This window comes from Gorilla gorilla, chromosome 2, assembly GCF_029281585.2.
Source record: "Gorilla gorilla gorilla isolate KB3781 chromosome 2, NHGRI_mGorGor1-v2.1_pri, whole genome shotgun sequence".
Taxonomy (NCBI): Eukaryota; Metazoa; Chordata; class Mammalia; order Primates; family Hominidae; genus Gorilla; species Gorilla gorilla.
This window is the reverse complement of record NC_086017.1, coordinates 167,549,683-167,574,485: the sequence shown is the minus strand read 5'-3', so window position 1 is coordinate 167,574,485 and position 24,803 is coordinate 167,549,683. Positions and strand designations below refer to the sequence as shown.

The following is a 24,803-nucleotide window of genomic DNA, read 5'->3' as shown; positions in this document are numbered from 1 at the left end:
TGTTGAATAAACCCCTCTGTGTACAGACCCTTCTATTTTCTCTCCTCGAGTTCTCCCCTAAGCCTCAACTCTGACAGCGTGTGAAATATTAGGTTGCCACACTCCTACCTAAGCTATATCGTCACTCCTAATAGACCCCTGGGAGCAGAGGCAAAGCCATGTGGCCAGCAGTCCCTGCTGATTCAGAGGGCAACCACTTGTCAGCAATTCTTTCTTTCTTTTTGTCAGCAATTCTTAAGAAGGATTTTATCCATAAAAGTAGGAAACTAGGAAGAAATATTTTTAGACAATTTTGGAAAAATACAAAGGTCTGCTCATTTTTAATATGTATGCATCACATTTATTCAAGTTAGACTTTCCAGAAAGAGTGACATGCCTAAAACACTCTTGTATGTTTAATATTCATACACCATTTAAACTCTATGGGTATTTTGGAGTTAAGATAGTTCACTCTGTTTGTGTTATGCAGAAAAATTGGTAAACTCTTTCAGGGAAAGCTTGCATTTTAAAACTACCTCTCAAGTGTCCCAGGAGGCACTTCATAATATTTATTATTGCTGCTCTTATGTTGTTATAATAGGTGAGCTAGCTAGTTTATATCGGCCTAAACAACAAGAATGGGAATCATGAAGGGTGTCATAAAAATAATACCATCCATGTTAAATATTTAATGTCGTGTTCTCCTAATGTCAAAATATTTAGTGCAGTGAGAGCATCACTAAGGCAGAGGGAGATGATCCAGGACTACATTCTGCACATATGAATGCATTAAAAAGAAGCCCACACAGTTTATTCTTAAGATTCACTGATTTTGCTCTAGAAAGTTCTCTTGGTTAGGGAGGGGCATAAGACAAGACTGGCACCCAGATGGCAGGAGTCGAATGGCAGGGAAGCCAGCTCACCCCACTTGCCCTGAGGCCAGCTCTAAGCAGGGCAGATTCTCCTCTTTGGAGGCTTTCCAGTCCAGCTGGAAATGCCTCAGGCCAGCTCCCAGGCCTAGACCTGCGGGCGGCTGCTACCATGTAGATAAGAATCATGGCTGCTGGCACTGGATACACTAGATATCAGTTCACACGTTTCTATCTTAATCCATCCAGATAAGACAATGTATTCCAACCCTGATACTGCCTCAGAACCGTCAGGGCAGCATTTGAAAAACACATGCATGTGGAGCTCCTTATTGAAAAGGTCTAGGTTGAGACGAGATTATCTGAATTTTAAATTAAACAGGTAACTCCAATGTGCAGCCAGAGATGAGAAGAAACACCTTTTGAGAAACTCATATAAGTCCTCCAAGGTGTTAAGAAGTATTTTACTTTATGACTTTATTTCTTCAAGGACGAAGCATGAAGCAGCTGCCTGAAAGGACACAGAACATTTCCTTGGAATCAGTTTGCATTCCCAAGGAATTAAAGCCTTGAGGATGTGCGAAACAGGGACCCAAAGGTATGGGGGTGTTCTTTCTCTCCTTCACTGCTTAGGTCCAGATCAAACCCTATCTGACAGGGCTGCCTAAATTGTCCTCTTGACCTGCGAACAGCCCAGGAAAGCTCCATTTGGATGATGGTATTTTACATTAGGTTTAATATGTACTCAGCTGAAAAATGAGCAAGTGACCACATTACTCCTCACTTGGGTTCTCCATATCTTCCCACCTATATCACTTACAAATACTTGACTCTGGTTGGCCACATACACTTGCATGATGTTTTGAAAAAAAAATCAACAAAATCACTCCTCAAGGTTCTCCAGAGAAACAGAACTAATAGGGTGTGTGTGTGTGTGTGTGTGTGTGTGTGTGTGTGTGTGTATAGAGGAATTATAAGGAATTGGCTCATGTGATTATGGAGGCCAAGAAATCCCAAGATCTGCAGTTGGCAAGTTAGACACTCAAAGGAGTTAATGGTATAGTTCTACTCCGAAAGCTGGCAGCCTTCAAGATCCAAGAAGGCTGATGTTTCAGTTTGAGTCTGAAGGCAAGAAAAGATCAATGTCCCAGTTTGAAATGGTCAGGCAGGAATTCCCTCTTATTCACAGGAGGGCAAGTATTTTTGTTTTATTCAGGCCTTCAACTGATTGGGAAAGTGCTACCCACATTAGGGAGGGCAATCAGCTTTACTCAGTCTGTAAGTTCAAATGTTAATCTCATCCCAAAACACCCTCGTAGGTGCACCCAAAATAAAATTTGACTAAATATCTGGACATTCCATGGCTCAGTCAAGTTGACACATCAAATTAACCATGATGTGCCTTTTTTCTTGCAGACATCTTGCCTGCTGGGAAGCATGCCCATTCCAGAGTGAATGCTGGAAGGTAAAGTCAGCCCCTTTCAAGCACACACAGGTGAGCTGGACATTGTGGTGTGTTACCTCCCATGGAATGAATCAGACCAGCCTACTGCTCCTAGTGTGAGACTTTTGGAGCAAGTCAGTGTGGGCAGATGCTCCTTTCTAACTTTAGAAGCAAGAGCCCTGATGAAACAGCTCTGGGTCTAAACCCAGCCTAGACCCCATGTCACCTGTGTATGTGGTAGGTTCCCCGGTCTCCAACCCTCTTTTAGGACAGTCCCTGATGCTGGGCCTCTCTCTATCTCCACTCCCTACCCTACAATTCTGTCTCTTCATTGATATGCCACTGGAGGAAGTCAAAGAACTGGGCTGGGCCTCAGCAATTCATGATTTCTGACTTCAGCTGGATCCTTGCTATTATTCAGTGGACCTTTCGTCATTTCTTAGCAATTGATCATCTCCCCAGTCATTCACTCAAAAATATTTTGAATACCTGCTACTAGCCAGATACTGTGATCTGCTAAAGTGCAATAGGAGTGTAGAAAAATAGGCAGTCCCTGCTCTCAGGGAGCATACACTCAGGCAGACACCATGAGCCAGATGTCCTAAACCTGTCCAAACACCTCAGTCCTCTGTGTTTCCAGGTGATCTCGATGACAATCATAGGGTCATCACTGTGAGAAGTTCCTGGGTCTGTATTTCCAGCCTAGAGATCTCCACAGAGTTCCCCTTGTTCTCTAGATATCTGAAGCTGGGAGGTCACAAGCTCTTTGGTCACCACTCCCCAACAGTGCTGTCTGCCCTCACAGCTCCCTCCTGTGTCTCCTGTCTCTGAGATTTCAGCTCATCCACCCCCATGCCCAATCCAGGAGTCTGGGCATCTTCCTGCACTCAGGAAGACCTCCTATTCTGTATCCAGAGATCACCAGCCCTATTCATTCTTTCTCCTAATCACCTCCTTCCTCTACATCTTTCATACCACTGCCTCATCATCAACTCCTAATTAATTTCCCTGCCTCCAGCCTCAACCCTGTTCCCTCTATTATAGCCTTCATGTTGCTTCTAATACCTTTGATCATGTCTTATTTCTGACCCAAGGTTTTCAATGGCTTATCACAAGCTTGAGCAAGGTTTTGATAACTGTTTTTGGCATAGGATGAATTTGTTTTCCAAAATGTAATATGAAGCACTAAAAAGAAATGAACTATCAAACTATGAAAAGACATGGAAGAAACTCAAATGTATGTTACTAAGTGAAAGAAGCCAATGTGAATAGGCTACATACTATATGATTCAACTATATGACATTCTGGAAAAGGCAAAACTATGCAGACAGTAAAAAGACAGTGATTTCCAGGAGTTAGAGGAGAGGGAGGGATGAATAGGCAAGACAGAGGATTTTTTAGAGCAGTGAAACTATTCTGTATGATACTATAATGGTAGATACAAGTCATTATACATTTGTCAAAACCCATGGAGTGTACAACACCAATAGTGAACCCTAATGTAAACTATGGACTTTGGTTGATAATGTTGTGGCACTGTAGGTTCATCAGAGGTAACAAATGTGCCACTCTGGTGAAGGATGCTGATAATGAGGGAGGTTATGCATGTGTAGGGATAGGGGTGTATGGGAACTCCTTGTGCTTTTTGCTCAGTTTTGTAGTGAACTTAAAACTGCATTAAAACATAGTCTATTTTTAAAAAATAATAATAATAATATGCGGAAAAAATGGGCTGCTTTGATGGAAGCTGTGGCAGGTGGAAGGAAGAGAGTGGAGAGAGATGGAGCCTTTGCTCCTCCTTGTCCCTGAAGTGTTTGTTGAGACCTGGGGACCTTTGGATTTGAAGGAATTCCAGAGACATAGAGGACAAGAGCTAAACGGCTTAGCAAGGCAAACAAGGGTTCTTATAATCAAACCTAGCTTTCTTTCCAGGCTCATTTCTTGCTGTTCCCCAATACCTTGTACTCATAATATTCTATACATGTGACCCGTTTCCCCAAGTACCTCCCCTCGGTGGAGTCTCCCTCTGGAGTCGCCGTTGCTTGCATTGCTTCCTGTCTTAAACCTCTTGCCCTCCCTCTCCACTTGACTTCTCTCTTCAAGTGTCAAGCCAAGTGGCAACCCTTGTTCCCCCATCAAGCTATCCCAGATCCCCCAGGAGACCTTCTTCACGCTTCACTTGCCCTGTACTCTCCATTACGGCATCTGTCAGATACATTATCAGTTTGTTTTTTTGCAAGCCTAACTCCCACTGCACTATGATAAATTTGAGGGCAGGCTCCATGCTCTTGTCCTCGTGTCTCCTGTAACCAATGTCTGGCTTCATAAATGTTTGCTTAAGATGAATAAATGAATGAGTGAATTAACGTAAATTCTACCATTTTTCTCTCGTAAGGCAGTTCCACCTCCTATCAGATCGGGGTGAGTTTGGTCACTCTGAGTTTATTCCTTTCCCATGAGTTTTTTGACTTCAAGTCTTGACAATAATGGGCAGTATATTTACAGAACAGGCAAGCCACAGCAACCCACAGGTAGGATTGGCCACATAATATTAATATTTTTTCCCATTTCTCTCCTTGGCAGGGCTGTGTTCTTTCGGATGTACCATCAGTTCACTCTCAAGTTACTTCACCTTTCTACTCCCATTTACACATTTGCTCTTAGTTCACCAAAAGGAAAATTGTCAGGGCAAGGAATTTCCGGCTGCCCCTTCTCTGGTAGAGAAGAAAGTCAGAATTGTTAGCTTTAACTATCACTTTTAGAGTATTTCAAGAAAAGAATCTGTAGCTTTCTGATTTCCTGGCAGTTTTACTACTTAATTTCTAAGGCCTCAGTTGAACGTAGGTCGTGACTGAGCTGACATCCTAAGCCTACAGCAGTAAACCCAACTCCATTTGGATTTGACAGCTGGGGTCTGCAGAGCCTGACAAATTATCTAAGGCTGGTGCATTATTTCTTTCTATGAATTTCTTGTCTCCTCTGGCTTATAGAGGCAGTTCAAAAAAGTTCTGAAAGAGTGCTTATTCAAGTTGTCAAGCTTAGTTACCTGTTTTGAATGAAGCAAGTCAGCCCTATGAACTTCCTTGTTTCCTCTTATTTTTCATGCAGTGTCTTATTACAAGTGTTCAGGCTCTTGAAAAAAACTTGAAGCTCAAATAGAACTTGCTGCTCCTGAATCAAGCCTGTTTCAAAGTTCACTAAAATGCCTGCACCTCATACACAGTCTGTAGTTTTAAAGAAAACAAAAATCAACAAAAACTGGAGACTGGCCTCTGGAGACTGGGATTGCATGGGCACCTGAATTTGTTATTGTTTAAGGGCTTTCAGCTGAGTTTTCTGTGTACTTATTGACTAAACTATTTTCCACCGTAGACACAAGCTCGTAAATAGTTGGGCAATGCTTTTTCACTACATATATTTCTTACTTTACATTAATAGGTAGTTCCTTTCAATAATGAATACCGAATAGTTATTTACTGTAAAGATATACTTTAAAAAAAAACTAAGGTCAGAGTGTCCCTGGTAATGAATCTCCAGGGTCTTTCAAATATGAGTAAATAGTAACAATATCAGAGCCATAAATTAAGCAAATGTCAAATTACCTTAGACTTATGGTGAACAAATACTGCCTTCACCTCCCAAGTCAGATTATTAGGAAGAATCAGAAAAACTCAGACATTGATGGCTTTCAGTATCTTTGAAATACCCCCTCACACATGCCAGCTCTGAGTCTCACACATCATCAGGACCCTCATGTTGTAGTTGCTGACCCACCCTGGTCACTCCCTCTCATTCTTTGAAAATTTTAGCTCACTTCTCACTGCCACTCTCCAATGTTAGTTTTGCTGTACTTTTTAGTGAGTTCAGTGACCCCAAAGATGATCTTCCCTGCACCTTCACCTCCAAGTTTCTTAACCTTCTCTCCCTCACTGATCTTGTCTTCGATACAACCTCCACCATTCTCTCCCAATGGACACACCATAGACTATGTCACTAACAATAACTGAACCCCTCTATAACCCCAATTTCAAATGTTTCCCTTTTCAACCACTTTCTGTCCTTCCAACTACTGTCTCTAATGTTTTTGCTTCAACAATTCTTTAGTCCCTCTGGGATATATACTTTATTGATCCTATCCAGTTTTCACAGTCCCTCAGCTCCCTCATTTTAGCTCCTGGCTCATTTTCCTGACTCTAGTCCTCATTTTCCTTTCTACTCAGTTTAAATGCCAACTCCATCATTAAAATAACTGCCCAACACAAGCCCTCAGCATCTTTGCCCTCTTTTTATCATCTTATGTAAAAAAACAAAAACCCACCTGAACTTGCAAAACTGAACATGTCTAGAAGAAAAACACATAACTATGGACATGGTCTCACTTCAAATTTAATCATACTGATCTTAAGCTGATCCTTCATGCTGTCTTGTCATTGTGTGGCCTAGCCCTGGTCAATTCACTCTTCTCTCCCGCATGTCTTCTCTCCAAACTTCTAACACTTCCTTCTCATCCTCACTAACAGCTGATGATTTTGCTTCTGATTCCCACTGAGAATATAAAAGCAATAGAAGAGAACTTTGACAAAATACCTCCCCCTCCACCACCCCATCAATCGCCCTACTAGCCTCAAAGCCCATGTACTCTGCTTCTTTCATGTACTCTCTCCTTGTGTGCTTCTCATGTCCTCAAGAAATCATTCCAGATATTCTTCTCTCTCCTTTTTCTGCATCATTTTTTCCTCTCAAAAGGATTTCCCCAGAAGTGTATAAATATGTGGTCATTTCTTCCATGTGCAAAAGCAACCTCTCTGATCCCACTTGTCTGCTCAGTGCCACTCCATTTCTCTGCTTTTCTTTATAGCAATCATCATCCAAAGGAGTAGCCTTCAGCTTGTCTCTTTCTATTCTCCCAGGGGACCATTCCAATTATGCTTTAAACTCTACCATTCCACCCAAACAGATCTTGTAAAAGTCACTGATGACCTCCATGTTGCTGAACCCGATGGTCAATTCTTGGTCCCCATCTTGCTTGATGCATGAGCACCACTTGACGGGATTGGTCACTCCATCCTCCTCGAAATGCTCACCTGGATTCCAGGACTCCATTTTTTTTTTCTGATTTTTCTCCTGCTGCGCTGGTTGCTTTATTTTCAGCTTTCTTTGGCTCCTCCTCACTTTCTCGATTTCTTAATGTTGGATTTCCTAGGTGTTAGACCATATGCCTCTGTTTTCTATTCTGTCTATAAGCACACCCTTAGTGCTCTCATCCAGGATCCGGGCTTAAACAGCATCTACTTGCTGATGACTCTCAAGTTAATATACCTAGCTCTCCTTTCTAAATTGGAGTCATAAGTCTATTTGCATACTTGACAATTTTTATTGCAGGCCTAATCGATATCTCAAACTTAGTATGTCCCAAATCAATCTCCTAATCTCCCTAAATTTCTCTCTCATTTTTCTACCTCATTTACTCGTACTTCATCCTGTCTGTTGCTCAGGCAAAAAATCCTTAGAGTCATCTTTGACTTTTTTCTGTCATCTTCCACATAGAACCCAACAGAAAATCTTTCAGGTTTTACCTTGAAAACATAGCCACAATCTGACCACTCCTCACTACTTCCTCAGTTACCATCCTGGTCTAGACTTAGGTCACAGAACAGCTCTGATTTGTGTTGAATGGCAGGAATGCCAAGGCTGCCTTTTCCTGGGCCTAAGGGATGTCTGGAGGCCTCAAGCCTCCCCAAGTCTCACAGTCAGATTCCACGACTTCAGATTCATCTTTATGCTGTTAGAATTGCCATCTCTATTTAATCCTCTTCAAATATTGACTAGGAGGAATAATACTTTTTATTTATTAATGCATATTAATGTACATGTGTTTATGTGTATCTCACCTTGCCCCCCCAAATATTTAAGGCAGATTATAAAAGTATATAAAATGCATAATAATAATATAGAAAAGTGAGGAAATTAGGCAAAAGGAAAACAAGGATAGATAGAAAAAATTCAGGTGAATTGAGGGAGTGGTGAACTGAACCTATAAAATGCCTGCCATGCAGTCCTTCATGCTTGCTAAATGGGAGTGACGCATGAGTCCCTTTCTCTGAGGTGTGCTTTAGCGTCAGGTTGCCTTATGCTCCACGGGCCCCTATAAGGAATCATGAACACGGTGGCTCCCTGGGAGAGGGTCATGATGGGAAGAGAAAGGCTCAAAGGAGAAGTGGGGCAATACTGGCCAGGAAGCCTCCTCCTCATCTGAGACCAGGTCCTGGCCTAGACCACAGTCACTCCCTGGTGCCCTCCCCAGTCTCCCACCTTCCAGCCCACCCCCACGCCACACCCTCAGTACTTACCAAGACCCAAGCAAGAAACTCTGAGTCCTGATTTTCCAAGATTCCTATAATAAAAACAAAGCAACACTTGGTCATCATTTCCTCAGGTGAAACTGTACATGCATAAGTGGATATTGTATCTCCATTTTGGCAAGATTCTTGATGAGTCCTGATAGAGGCAGAGCCACAGATGCCGGCATATTGTCCTGAGACAAGTCTCCCTTGCATGGCCACTCAGGCACCAGGAAGCTCAAAATCTGTTCAGGCACAGCACAGAAAATGTCCCCCACAGAACACAGCTTCTCAGTCTCATATTGTCTTCTTTATTAACTTGTTTACCCATTTACTGGCTTTTTCTCTCCTTCTAGAATGTGAGTTTCTTGAGGGTAAACTTCTTTAACTTATTCACCAACCATTTATTCATTATTTGTCAACTGACCACTTCTCACTACTTCCTCAGTTACCATCCTGGTCTAGACTTAGGTCACAGAACAGTTCTGATTTGTGTTGAATGGCCTGACACACGGTAAGCAGAGCCTTAATAAATATTTTTGACTTATTGACTAACAAACTGACTTCTAAAACAGAATATTAGTTCTAATGGATGTGAATTATTAAAATAACAAATATAAAACTATCTTTTAGGTTTTTTTAACTATATCGTATATTTAATATATTATAATACATAGATATATATTTAACTATATTACATATATATGTGTGTGTGTGTATATATATTTAATTCAAGATTACATAAAATTACCACGGGAACATCAGATAGTTCTTTATTCCCAAAAGTTTAAGGAAAAGAAATATATTTTTGCTTTCTAAACAAGGATAGAACTAGGAGCTCTAGTATGCATTTGCCTATAAGTCTTTGTGGAAATCCAGACTCAACCCATTTTTGTCTTCTGACTAGCAGCTGTTAGAGGAAAAAAACAAATTCTCAGAGACAGGGTGCCTCATAGCATTAGTGAAAGGGTCCAAAGCGAGCAGGCGAAGCTGAAATAACTGTAACATTGTAGAAAAGTGCACCCTTGTTCTCTGATAAGAGGCTTTCATAAAAATACAGTTTCCCTTCTTGCTCCCACACCAAAGGAAACAACACAAATAAAACTTCCAAATTGGTGGCACAGCTGAACTATCCCAAGTTCTCCCTTGATTTGTCATCAGTTTTGGTTTCTTTAGACTTAGCAATTAGTACTCCCATTTTTGCATCACATGTTTTTCCTCTGCTTATTAATGTTGTCTATCAAATGCCACCTAAGCAACACATTCAATTGTACAACATAATAAAAAAATGCATAAAAATGCAAAGAGTTGAAAGACCCGGGCTTTTGACCCGTTGTCACAACTAGTTGGGTGACCTTGTAGAAATTGCTCCCTTTTCTTTCCGGGGTTGAGTTTCTTCATTTGGAAGATGTAGCGTTGATGTCTATGCCATTTGCGTAGCATCACTGTTTGTAGGGCCAGATCCTGAGAATGTGTGCTAAAGTGTTACACTGTAAACAAATGCAAGGCATAGCGATTTCTGGTGCTTTCTGACTCCTACCCTCCAACAGACATGGTGCTAAATTTTCCCATATGAACTGGACATGTCCAACTGGAAGAAAACTGTTGCATAAAGATGCATGTGGAAAATATTTTGAACCACTAAATGGGAGGAAAATAATTGGATTGCTCCAGTGAACATAATTTTTATAAGAAATTGTTCATTTAGTAGTTTTTCAGAAATCAGTAGATGTACAGACAAAAGACTTTTCTTGGTAGTCCAAAAGTCTACTGATTTTAAGGGGTAGGAATCTAGAGCAAATGCTATATTGTAGGGAGAATTTTTTTAAAAAGTCATGGAGATACAGAGAAGAACAAGGCATGGTCCTGTACCCTCAAGGAGCTTAGAGTCCAGTGAGGGACACAGAAAAACCAACATGTAATTCCAGTAACATGGGATACATCCTACCGTGGAGATCACATGAGGTGGTGGCTTACTCAGGCTTATACTGCATAACTTTGTAGGTATCATGGAGAAAAGGATCTAGAAAAGGGTTTTCATGTATTTTTAATGTCTTTCAGTAGGGAGAAGTGACTTGTAGAAAACTATAGAGCAAGACAGTTCTAAGGCTAAGTCTCTATAGTTCAGAGATTTTTCTTTTCTTTCTTTTTTTTTTCTTTTCTTTTTTTTTGAGACGGAGTCTCGCTCTGTCGCCCAGGCTGGAGTGCAGTGGTGCAATCTCGGCTCACTGCAAGCTCTGCCTCCCGGGTCCATGCCACTCTCCTGCCTCAGCCTCCTGAGTCGCTGGGACTACAGGCACCCGCCACCATGCCCGGCTAATTTTTTTTATTTTTAGTAGAGATGGGGTTTCACCGTGTTAGCCAGGGTGGTCTCGATCTCCTGACCTCGTGATCCACCTGCCTCAGCCTCCCATAGTGCTGGGATTACAGGCGTGAGCCACCGTGCCCTGCTAGTTCAGAGATTTTTCTAACAAACTCAAATAAGGCAAAGTTATATCACTGGGTACTTAGCAACATCTCAGCACCCATTTTCCTGATGGCAGTCCTATTTTCCTTATGGCAGCAACTGAAGATAATGATCACTCTGTTATGGGTTTTGAAGACTAAACATGAGAACTGTCAGCAAAAACAAACTGCAAACTAGCAAGTACTAATGGCCCATTTTCTTGCCACTGCTGTTTAAACGCCCAAGATGGCCTTTCTGGAATGAAAGCCTTACAAGATTTTAAAATGTAAGAAAAGTTCAATTACAGACTAATACTGCTATAGTGGTGATAGGTCCCCACCTTAAGCCTTGATATTTTTGTTTCCCTTAACTCTAATACTTTTCTTTTTCCAAATACCTTCATCCTCTGGATAGAACAGTTATGAAATTCAGGTGGTCACTTTTAAAGTGAGAGGCATTTTCTCTGCATGAGATATATCTGGGTCTCTATGCGCATTGCTGTAACTTTGTTCAGATGCAAGTCTCTTTGTGAGACGTGTACCACTTAAGGCACTCCCAACACAGGATGGTGCCACTCACTTTGCAGCTGGAGAAGGTAGGAGGAACTAGCTACCTCCAATTCAGGGCATGAAATCCCAACATGATTTCTGCTATTCCAAATGGCACGTCTGCATCCTCCTGTCTCTATCCATGTTTGTGCAGTACTAAGTGAAGATGTAGCTATTGTCCAGTTCCTCTAAGCCACTTAAGATCTGCTGTGTAACAGAAGCCCAAATACTTGACACATTTGATCTAATGAGTTCAGAAGCTTGTTTGTGTGGCTTTAACATCAAATAATGACCAAGTTTACTAATCATGCTGGGCTATAACACATACCCTGGAACCTTTATCTCACTCATGTAGAATTTTCACAAATACCTCATAATCTTATGTGACATTGTGCAGAAAAACAACTTTATATTATTCTATTTCTTAATTCCTCAGTGTTCCCATAAGTGAGGCTACATAAAAATTCTGTAAGCACATCAAATTGCCAATTAGAATGAATTATTTTTCCATTTGATTCAAAGTTGTTTCACTGCACAGGTTTAACTATTTTATCTATGTCAGAGATATCAGAAACAAGTCTCACCATGTTCATTTTTAGTATCTGCTCCTGTTGAACTCAAAATAAAAGCTCCTCTTTCTCAGGTGAACCTGAACTGCTCTGCTGCTAATATTAGAAACAAATGACATCAATGTGGAGGCACAGAACACTTAGCTTTGTCAGTCAAATTTTGGAAATCCTACAGCGTCAGTAAAAAGTTATGTGGAGAAGGGATATAGCTTCTTGAGAGCTCAAAGGTTGTGATTCCCCTTTCTTTCTGAAGGCAGACTCTCCACTCGGTGAATACATGGCTGACCTTATTTCAGGACAATGATTTGTTCCATGGCAGAGGCACTGAATGTAATTCCTAGCCTCACTTTATGGAGCATCCACCAGGCTTTTTTTTTTTTTTTTTTGCTTTTAAGGCAGTACTGGAGTAGTGAGAACTGAAATCAAGCATCACTTAGGCTCAGTTTTGCAGGCCACTCTGATGCTCACAGTTTCTTTACAAGTCAAAGAGGCTAAAAGCAGAAAATTAGTAACTCAAATTTGTTGTTTTAAATGGCTTGTTTCTCGATGTACGTATCTTAGACCTTATTCACAATTTTAAACAGCTGAGAAAAGTAGCTTGCAAAAATATGTGCCTTGCATTTGACCAAGCAAGAAGCATATGCATCGGGCAAAATCCCCGATTTAAAGGTTGACGTAACAGGGACAGCTGGAAAGCATATGCAAGGGGCTCCAGCAGCTGTGTCAGGCTGGCAGAAACAAGCTGGGTTTGACCTGGTTTTCATGTGGTCAGAGAATTACATCATTTGCTGTCTCACTCTATTTGAACATCTTTCTGATCCTTCTGAATTATACTCTGCCTTACCTGGAAGTTACTAATCAAATATGAGATTTGGGTTTGTTTTTTGTTTTTTTTTTAAGAAATGCACATTTAATAATGTACATGAGCAGAAATCATGTTCATTTGCCAGCCAGCTGGTTTTGATAGTTATAAGGTAACATACATTTTGACAGCCATGAAGGTGGCTACAAATAGTAATAACATTTTCTTATGAGGGCACTGTTCATCATTGTTGGTAAGTAAATAATGACTCATTTGGGATTCACCAGGCACACAAATGATTTAGCTAGGCATTTTGAGGACAGACATTGACAGGTGGCACAACGAAACTTTTATTCTTACCTTTTTAAAAATAGCAACAAAGTAGAACAGGATTCTTCCAGATTCTTTGATTTAAAAGTTTAAGTCATTTGTCAATTGCAAATTCTGACTAGGTTCTTATTCATTTTCTTGGACAAATAAAACACCTGATGATCCGTACTTTCTAGAAAAGTCTAGAGAAGTGTGGAAAAAAGAGACTTTCCTATAATTAATTAATTAGGTCAAAGGAGATGTACCAAATTTCACCTATGTACCAGGCCTCAGACTAGGCTGTGAGCTTGGGCTGAGTGGCAGATAGTTGCTGCTCTCGTGCAGCTTATGTCATAGGAGGGGAGACAGGTATTAAATAGATTAATTATTTGATTATAATATTAAATAAAAGGACAGTAGGCCCTAAATACAAAATTGGGACCCTCAGAAAGCTGACCTAATATGCGTGGTTAGGAAAAGCTTCTCTAGGGAAGTAATATTTAAACTGAGATCCACAGGAAGAGTAGGAAGAAACTTAGTAAAGAGAGCAGGGATCAGCATTTCAAAGAGAGTGAACAGCATGTGCAAAGGCTCAGAGACTGGAAGAAGCATGGGTAACTGAAGAACTGAAATACGTTCTAGGCAATAGAGGAGGGGAGAACAAAGGGTTGAGTGGCTCTACATGAGTCTGATAGGGTGGCAGGAGCCAGATCAAACAGTGCGTTAAATATTATGTTGCAGATTTTGACCTTAATATGGAGTAATGGAAGATGTTAGCAGGGAAAATGGGTTGAAGGAAGGTAAGAAGAGGAGCTAGATGGCTGCTTAGTCAATCCTGATGAGAAATGGTGCTACCTTGAAATCGGATTTAGTGGAGTGGAGAGGATGGGGAAGATTCCAGATATCCCCAGCAGGTAAAATCTACAGGACTTGGTATTTTGATTGAATATGAGGGTGAAAAAGGAGGAATAAGAGGCCATTCTCAGGTTTCTGATCTGGCCAGCTGGGTGAAGAGGGGTGCTTTTCACCGAAGTAGAGTGTTCATTGGGGACATTGGGGGAACAACGGTTTTGAATCTTTGGGCAATCTCGTGGGGACTGAATATCCATGAGACATCCAAGATTAATTGCCTAGAACTCAGAGTGGGGAGAGGGATTTTCTGAGTGTCCAGGGTAACAGGCACCATGGGCTGGGTCAGCGGCTGAGGGAACCGATTCTGTTAGTGAAGAGGGCCCAGGATGTGGTCTTGAGGAGCTCCAGCACCACAGATGATGGAGAGGAAGCTGCATCGGCAAAGAAAATTGAGAAGGGGCAGCAAAGGTGTACATGGAGATCAGGAAAGTGTCTGTGGAGAAGCCAAAGCAGGGGATGGTTTCAGCAGGGAGTAAGTGGGCAGCAGTGTTGAAGGCTGCCGTGAGATAGAGCACAGCGAGTGGGGTGGAGAAATTCCCTTCATGTTCAGCTTTGTGGGGATGGCTGTTGACTTCTGTGGCAGCCATTTCAGTTGTGTCACGGATGGGAGGCTGGGCTGAGTGGGCCAAGGAGAGGAAAGGTGTAGAAATGGTGTTCACCAGATGTGTGTGACCTTGGGCAGGTTGCTTGGCTTTTTAAAGTCTCTTTCCTCATTCATAAATGGAGGTAATCATAGCACACTACTTTTGTTGACAGTTAAGTGAGAAAATATAAATGCAGTACCAGTCCTAGCATATTTCAGTGTTCAATTAGTATTAGTTGCTTTCTGCCTTTCTTATTTCTTAGGAAAAGCGCTATTTTAAATACTGAATCTGGTTCTGGTATGGGTACAAAATCTGGTAGAAGGCTGCCTCTGTGACTTTCAAGACCCACTTCCCCGGCCTAATGATCCTCTCAGTTGCCCTAATGATCTTCCAGCCTAGATAAATTTGTGCTTAGACATTGCAGATAGCCTGCATCTATTATATGTGAATTGTAAGTTATTTTGCTAGAGTCACTAGAAAAAGTGGGAATGAGAGGATGAAGACAGATAAAAGAGGCAAAGAAGAAGGTGGCACTTTGGAGAAATGATAGAAGTCTGAGGTGTTTAGAACTGTTTCCATGATCACCAGACCAGGGAAAATGGAGCTATGACATAAAGTTGTATGGATATAACCATACAAACTTGAGTGTTCTGTGGAGGTGGGGCTTGAGAAGTGCCCACTCATGTCTACTTAGCCCTTAAATAAGAGCTACTCTTTGCTTTTCCTGTCTCAAGCATCTAAGGCAGCAGAAAAGCTGGACATCAGTAACTCAAAAAGTCTTAAATCAGAAGAATCTGGAACCTCTGTCTCAAGGGCATATAATTTGCGGATACATAAACTTGAATGGGAAAAATACATCTTTATTTTTCACCACCTTTTAACTGAAAGTTAGCATATCCTTCCATTCTCAGTGTAGGCAAGAGACCCCATAAGTACTCATGTTACTGTCTGTGACTTTGACACCATCAAAAACTACAGGTGTTTTTGTATCACTTCAAAGTTGGAGACATCAAAAAATCATTTACGCTCACCATTTACACTCATTACCACTTGGAAATTGTGGTAATTGACCCACACCTAGAACTTGTTAATACATCAATAAAGAAGTGTATGTATTACTAGATCACAGATTTGGTTTTTACATATTTTGAACTATATTTCAAATTAACTGGGATCCTGTGTATTTTATGTAATGTTATTTAAAGCTCTTTCCACAAAATGAAGGGAAAGCGTTCTCTGGCATTCACTTTGTGATGACAGCTGTAATTAGTTTTCACTGTGGTGAGTTTTCAAAGGCAAAAAAACAAAAACAAAAAAAATCTGAGGTAGGACTTCTATGCCTTATATCTTTCTTATTCCATTTACTGTGGGTGAATATCTCACTTTCTCTTTAGAAAGCAAAGTCAGCAATGTAGCAGAGACTGAGCAATGAGCCTGACTGAGGAGGAGGGTGATATTTAAACATACACTTAATCAAAAGTAAATGCTTTCAGCCATAATGCATTAGTCTGCCTTTCATTTTCCTTGACAGAGGAACAGAAAATTAATGCCTGTTTCTCTATGTGCCATGTCTTTTACATCTGCAGTCAGAGTGTGATACATCACAGTGCATCTTATGGTTATTGGGTACGAGATTATTTCCCCTTCCAGACTGAGATCCATGAGGCCAGGGATTGTGTCTAAGGTGTCTGCATATTCCCACCACCTAGCACAGTGCTGGCTGCATAACAGCTGTTCAGTGATGCTCACAGTGGGTGCTGTAATGCTATCGCTTTGCTGTGGATAAAGACAGTATTGCTACTCACTTATGACTTTCTTCTTGGCCAGGGAGGCTCTGTGGTTTGCCAGAAGACACGGGGCAGTTGAGTGCAGTGGTGAAATGCAGTATAGTGCGGCAGTGCCTCTATCACTTACTATCAGCAAAGCCTTGGGAAATGTATGGAACCTCTCTGTGTCCCATCTGTTACATGGGGATAATAATAGAAACTACTTCATAGGGTTGTTGTGAGGATTCAATGTGAGGGTTGCAGCATTTAAGATAGGGCTTGGCACATGGTAAATGCTCTGTAAGTGCAAGCTGTTATTAGACAAACACAGATTGACTCCAAGCTCTGCTCCTGGTACTTAGGGGCAACTCATTTCACCTTATTTCAGAAGACAGATTCCTGCCTCCATAAGTGAGTTTCTAACCCTGCTTTGAGCGGAGGAACATCGTAAACATTGTGGTCTTTCTTTTAACCAGCATAGGTGTTAGGACTTCTTTTAATTTTACAAGAGGCTGGAGCTCGTGAACCTGCTTAGCAGGATGCCTTCTATCCCCACTCAGACCCTTCTTGTCCCTCTACCTCTCCAGTTAACTGTAGTCACTGTTCCAATGGAAGGGCCAAGTCCCAGGTCCCAAGTGTTTGCAACCTTAGAGCTTGGGGCTGGGGTGAAAGGTGGAATCCTACCATGGTCTACTCCTACGTTCAGGCTTGACTCTACTTTTTAATTCTAGTAACTCCAGCACTTTAGACCACCTGCTGGTCACCTCATCTGAATCTTCAGTGCATATTTCAAATTCAGAATGTCAGTCTGTGGGTCAGCCCCCATCAAAACAATGAAGCTCAAACCTGGATATTTTGTCTTCTTCCTCTCCCTTGGTCTCTACAGCCAGTCAGCAAATCCTGAAGAGCCAGCAAATTGAGAAGAGCCAGCTTCCTTCAGCACCACCCTGACTTCTTCACAACCACTACTAGGTCAGACTCTTGTGACAGATAGCTCCTGGCCTGCTCTTCTGCCTCTAGATTCAATCTTGTTCTCTCTCTCTGTTTATCTCTGATCAGACTTACCACTTTCTTTTTATGTAGCCACTATTATTCATGCCCTGTTACCTTTCCTCATTTGCAAAGTACTCGATTGTAGACTCCAAGCCTGATTTATATTTGTCTTCCTTGTAATACTTAGCACCATGGAAGTGCGACTCAGTACTTCAGTGACTAAATGAACGATCCAATAAAAGTTTGAGAAGCCTTTCTTAACTCTCTGATGTGGAGCCCACAGATATTATTTTATTCTTCTTTCTTTTATGTTTAGATTGACTATTACAATTCAGTTGTCTTATTCACTGTCATAGTACAATAAGGCAAGACAGAAGGCATTCATATTTTAAAAAAGGAAATAAAACTGTCTCTCATCGAAGATATGATTGTCTATGTAGAAAAAAACCCCAAAGAATCTACAAAAATCTCCTAGAACTAATAAGTGAATTTAGCAAGTTTGTGAGATATAAGATCAAGATATAAAAGTCAATTGTATTCCTAGGAATAAATTACTGATTGGTATTCAAAATTTAAAAGAGTCATACTATTTATAATAGCACCCTCAAAATGAAATATTTGTTTATAAATTTATTAAAATATGAGCAGTCTCCATATACTAAAAACTAAAAAACATTGAAGAAAGAAATGAAAAAAGACCTAACTAAAGAGAGAGGCATATCATTTTCATGGACTGCATGACTCAATATGGCTAAGATGTTAATTCCCCTCAATTTGATCAAATGACTAAATATTATCCCAGTTTATATCCTAGCAAAATGCTCTGTAGACAGCAACAAAGTGATTAAAAATGTATATGGTAAGATAAAAGAACTCAGATATTCAAAACAATGTGAAAAAGAGTAAAGCTGGAGGACTCATACTATCTGATTTCAAGATTTAATATAAAGCTACAGTAATCAAGGCAGTGTGGTGTATGTTAAAAGGAGTGAAGCACATATAAATGAAACAGAATAGACAGTAAGTGGAACAGAATAGACAGGTCAGAAATAGCCCCACACAAGTACAGTTAACTAATTTTTGACAAAGGTGCAAAGGTAATTAAATGGAGAAAGGATTGTTTATTCAACAAATGGTGATGGGGCAAATGAAATAATTGTTCATATGTAAAAACATTGAACCTTGACACAAAACTCACATCTTATATAAATATTAATGAAAAGTGGATCATAGATCTAAATGTAAAATATGACACTATAAAACTTCTAGAAAAAATGGGAGAAAATATGTGTGACTTTGGGCTTGACAAAGTTTTTAGATATGACATAAAAAAGATGATCCATTAAAAAATTAAAAATTGGACTTTATAAAAATTTAAGACTTTTGTTCTGAGAAAGATACTATTAAGAGAATGAAAAGACAAGTTACGTGCTGAAAGAAAATATCTGCAAAAACTCATTTAAAAATAGCTGAAGTACTGAACAGATACTTCACCAAAGAAGACATTTGATGGCAAATAAGCATGTGAAAAAAAATGCTCAACACCATTAGGAAAATATAAATTAAAACCATAATCAGATACCACTATATACTTATTAGAAAGTGTAAGATAACAAACAAACATACTAAGTACTGGCAAAGATACAGAGCAAATGGAATCTCATTCCATTGCTAGTTGATATGCAAAATGGTACAGCCCACTTTGAAAAACAGTTTAAAGGTTTCTTACAAAGTTCAACAATCTATACCATGTGACTCGGCTATTTCATTCCTAAGTATTTACCAAAGTGAATTAAAAACTTACATTCACACACAAAAAAACTGTATATAAATATTCATAGCAGCTTTATTCACAAACACCAGAGGTTGAAAGTCCCCCAGATATCTGCCAACGGATGAATGGATTAACAAATTTGGGTACATTCATACAAAGGAATACTACTCGGCAATAAAAAGAATTAAAGGCATTTTGCTAAGTGAAGGACACCAAACTCAAAAGGCTACAATATTGTATGATTCCACTTACACGACATTCTAGAAAAGACAAAACTAGAGGGACAGAAAGCAGGTGTGTAGTTACCAGGATTTGGAGGTGGGGAGAGCTTGACTACAAAGTGGCAGTATGAGGGAATTTGAGGGCTCATGGAACTGTTCTGAATGGGCAACAGCATGACTTTGTGCATTTATTAAACTCCATACAACTGTAGAAACACAAAAAGTGAATTTCACTCTATGCAAATTTAAAAATATCTACCAGAATGTTGGAGGGACCCAAGATGAAATACAGACTATGAGAAATGAATTTAACTGTATTACAGATTAATGGCATACCACACTGAAGGAGATGGGGGCAAAGGACCTGACAAATAATTTTGGAAACAGTCTTTTGACTGGATATTGTAAAGCTAAGAACAACAATAACAAAAAACTATACACAAACACGGTACTCTACCTGGCAAATTTGTTTTTCACAGGGTTATGAGTTAACAATTCTGAAACTAGAGTTGAATACTAGGGTTGACAAATAAAAAATGCAGTAAGGAAGCCTTGAACAGTAGACCCAAAAATTAAATAAAAGCAGAACAAAACTGAAGATCTCTTGAAGCCAACATCCTTTTCTTATTTAATTTCATTTTATCTACAAACGTTCTCACATTGCCAGAACATTGGTTTTGGTTTGTTTCTGTTTTTTGTTTTCTTTTCTAATCCAGCACATGCTTACTCAGTAGCTACTAAGATGCATCAAGAGCTAGTAAATGACTTTGAAGTTAATGATGCTCTTTCTCTCCAGAAGAATAACATTGAATACAGTTGGCCCATGACTACTTTGAGCCCTGTTATAAATGACTAATGCTTGGTCAGGCTAGAGTTCTGGTTTTAGTTTATCTTTATTCTCGAACCTCTACTTTGATCTTTTTATTATTCTTCATTTTTTAGTTTGTTGTGTCTCAGAAGTGAAGGTACTGTATATATCTCATTGTGCAGTGACCAGCAGTGAAGTGGTGTCTGACTAGAGCGCCAGGCATTGTGCCTTCTCATAGTGACTAGGAAATACCTGCAACCAGCAGTGAGAATTGCCCTTCTAAATGCAGAAGTCCCTTGGTGCCAATCCTGATTTTATTTGATATAAAAGGAAAGCTCCTTCCCATATGAAAGGGAGGAAAGGTGAAAAGATTGTCCTCTCATGATACAGCAAGGCACCAGATGAATATATTCATTAGGGCCTTAAGATAAAACCTGATTGAAATTCTCTTGAAAATGAAATCAAAGCTACCCCTCCTTGGGCCAGGGTGAATTTTTACTACTGCAAATAGTTTTTTAATTGACTTCAGGCATTTTTAATTAATCACTGCATGGCAACTATAGAATCCTATGAAATAACCTTACTTTATGCATTTGTGAATTAATCCATCCCGGAAAATTAAAGTAATTAATTCTAGTTGGTTAAAATCACTACTGATACTTTATTCAAGTTGAATGACTTGACTGGTTCTAAGCAAGATTTAGATGACAGAATTTCATAGGCTAGAGCCCAATATTGATGGCAGAGTAGCTGGTGCTCTGAGAATTCTTTGGCGTAGCCCTAAAGAAGTCAATTTTCAACTTTAGTATCACCATATAATGAGAGCGAAAATCATTATGTAAAGTAGGTGCTTCCTACGCTGTGGCTGGTTATGTTAGTCACAACTCCAATTACGCCTAATTTTTGGACAGTATAATGCCAAACTGAACAACTGAGTAAAGCTTTGTATCTACTTTGAATCCATTAATTAGAATGTTAGCATCTATAAGCACATGTCTCTGACTTTTGAAATGGAAAAGTACAACCAATAATAATATATTTTTTCTTTTTCACTTAATGGGTGAACATAAACACATACTTTATTTTGCTTATACCTGAACTCAGGTTCTTTATTTTTTTTATTATTTTTTTTTATGGAGATGGAGTCTCACTCTGTCACCCAGGCTGCAGTGCAGTGGCACCATCTTGGCTCACTGCAATCTCTGTCTCCCAGGTTCAAGTGATTCTCCTGCCTCAGCCTCCTGAGTAGCTGGGATTACAGGTGTGCCCCACCACACCCGGCTAATTTTTGTAATTTTAGTCGAGAAGGGGTTTTGCCATGTTGGCCAGGCTGGTCTCGAACTCCTGACCTCAAGTTATCCACCCACCTTGGCCTCCCAAAGTGCTGGGATTACAGGCATGAGCCACTGCACCCGGCCCTCTAGGTGCTTTTATACACTATTCATACACAGAAGCACAGGCAACCATTCTGAGTAAGCACTCTTGTTCCCATTTTATCCACAAGACAGACGGAGGCTGCGAGAGGTTAGGTAATGCGCCAGGGTCCCGCACATCCAGCAGGTTGCAGAGATGGCAAGGAGTATGGCCTGATGTTGAAGTGTGTGGTCTTCCTCTGCCCCTTGCTGCCTTCACATGATCCGTGCATCTGAAGTGACCCGATTCTTAGCTATTCTCTAGAGAAATAAGTAGGCCTAGAAGGGCCCTGAGACCTGGGATAGGGTCCCTGCTGAGTTCAGCCATTTTTGGAGGCCTAGAGAAGGAGAAACATAAAAGTTTCTGCTGCCTGAGCTAGTTCATGCACACCCCCTCCCAGCGCCTCCCTGTTTCTTCCGTGTCCTGCCACCACCGCCTGCCACTGCACCCCCTCCCCCGTCACCTTCCACAATCTCTCTGTGATTGATGCCTTGGCAGTGGTGGGAGTTGGTGAACTGTCACTCATCTCAGTCCTTTCCCCATCAGCCCTCAGCCAGAAACAACGGGGTAAGAAAATAGAGCAGAAGGAAATTAACAACTCACATTGGTTCAAAATTTATCAGAACTTATTTCATCCTGTTTTGCAGTTTTGAAAAGAGGAGAAAATGAAGTTATTTGTGTGCTCTGCTGATTGCAGATAGGAAGAGCAATGTGGCTGGAAGAGATCATGTTCACAGCTTGTGGGGTGTGGGGTTAAGTGTTTGAGAAGGGGAATGGAAAGGAACACTTGGAAGAACTGAGGTAACATTGCCTAAAAAGGCTGAATCAATAGTGACTTTCAGCACAATTCAATTCAATGAACACACTGGAGCTGCTATGAGCAAGGAGCTAAGGACATAAACTTTAAAAGACCATATCTCGAATGTTGATTATTCATTCATGCAATTCATATTTATTGAGCACTGTTCTAGGTGCTAGGGTTATAGCAGTGAACAAAACAGGCCAAGTTCCTGACTCATGAGGCTTACATCCTAGTGTGGGAGACCCATGATAAACAAGTAAACACAGAAATAACTTCAATGAATGACAGGTGCTATGAAAACTTAAATGCAGGAGAAAGGCAAAGAAAAGGTGGCCAGAAACAGCTTCACAGAGGAGATGCATTTGGCCAGGTCCCTTCACAGGAGGGACCTGGAGGAAGGGACAGAACCAGCCTTGGAAATACCTTGGGGAAGAGAATTTCAGGCAGAGATAACATGACCCTGAGGTAGGGACAAGGTTGAGGAGCAGAAAGCAGGTGAGTCTGCTGGAGTTTGGTGTGTGAGGAGAGAGCAGGACCAGATGAGGTTAGAGAGAGAGAGATAGGAGCCAGGTTGCTAGCAACCAGCTTAACCCCTCTCAATCACGACAGAGTAGACAGAAAAGATCCAAAAGCTGCTACAGACTCTATGTGAAGAGTGAATAAAATAGAATTGTATAACAGAGAGGGGATTAACCTTTGCTGGAGGACTTTTAGAAGAACACTGATACTCTGTGGATTAGGTTAGGTAACCTTCACTTGGGGCCAGGTCACACTCCCATACTGGTGAGGGTTTTGGTATTTGGAACCTAGGCATCGCCTTGTTGTACAGCTCTATGTGCCTAATCTCCCTTTCCCTATGGAATAGTTCAGTGGTCTTGTCTTAGGCTCCCTACTTCCCGTCTGTACCCCTTTCCTTTTTAATGGTATTCTCCTGCCCCTTTGATCCCAAGTACCTCCAGTTCTCAGGTTCTATCTCTTTTCTCTTCATCAAATTCTGCTCTGAGGAAAGTCAGAGTAACCAATTCTCACTAAAATGTTAAGTGACCAACATGACAAGGTGCTGACTGGGGTGGGGAAAGAAAGGGGAGATTAGCATCCCATCACTAGGATTCTCTGGATTAGGAAGAATGTGTCTTTGCATTTGCATCTGCTTGGAGTGCTTTTCTCACATGTTCTTATTCAAGATCCAGCTCCAAAATCCCCCTTTCCAAGGGGGCTTCCCCAGGAAGAGCTGGTGACTTCTTCCACTGCTGTGCTCAGACCTCTCAGTTCTGCCCTTCTCATGGTTCTTTGTGTGTTGTCTGCAAATCTGTCTCTCCCACAAGCTTGTGTGCTTCTTGAGGATAGATTCCAGTCCCTAGTGTGATGCCAGGCCATCCAGACTGACTGACCAAGGAGCTGGGGAATGTCATAAGAGCTGCATTTACTTTGACCATGATAGGCTATGGTTTTCACAATGCGGATTGAGGTAACGCTCATTAGAAGCCCCATTCTCCTCTACAGTCTTGTATTCACTATAACTTTTATTTCTTCAATTTTATAAATATTGCTCTCTGAATTTGTACCAATGTAAGATGCATTTGCTAACAAATTTCATCTTTTAAAATGCAGATACTCCTAATAGAATTAAGCCTATTCATTTTTACAACATTTATGGTGTATCTACTCTGTGCTATACACTGTCCTATAACTCTCACCAAGATACTAATGGGCTTACAAAAAAACTGTTCTTTTCTTCCATATATTGAATCAAGAGCTCCAAGTCAAGACCCGATAATTCTACTTTTAATAATCAATCTAAAAGAAAACTTCAGAAATGTGAAATTAGGTTTATGTACAAAAATATGGATCATAGTAGTTATTTATAAGGTTGGAAGGAAGAAAACTCTTCAGTAATAGGAGACTCAAATTGTTTTATCAATAGGATGTGTTATTATGTAACTATTTGAAATTACGTTTAAAAGAGTATTTTATTAAAACAAGAAAATGCTTGCATTACCATGTTAAATGAAAAAAAGCAAGATAAAAATTTGGTTTCAGTATGATCTTTAAAAATGCATAGATAAAAAAGCCTAAAAATAGTCACTAAAAATATAAATAATGGTTGTCCATCTAGGTGGTAAAATAGTGGTTGATTTTTAGTTTTTACATATTTATGTTTTCTAAACTTTTTGTTCTGAGCACATATTGCTTTTGTGATGAGAAAAAGAAAGTTACTGTAC

At 40.3% G+C, this 24,803-nt stretch overlaps 1 protein-coding gene across 4 annotated transcripts in view; it reads right to left on the bottom strand.

Annotated features, from left to right (window-relative positions):
* KCNAB1 (potassium voltage-gated channel subfamily A regulatory beta subunit 1) overlaps nucleotides 1-24,803 on the bottom strand; it is a 494,315-nt gene that overhangs the window by 112,207 nt on the left and 357,305 nt on the right. For all 4 annotated transcript variants that reach the window (XM_055381884.2, XM_055381883.2, XM_004037886.4 and 1 more), the window contains one exon: nucleotides 8,644-8,687. In XM_055381884.2, the coding sequence (XP_055237859.1) occupies nucleotides 8,644-8,687 (44 nt within the window). The remainder of the gene's footprint in view (nucleotides 1-8,643; nucleotides 8,688-24,803) is intronic.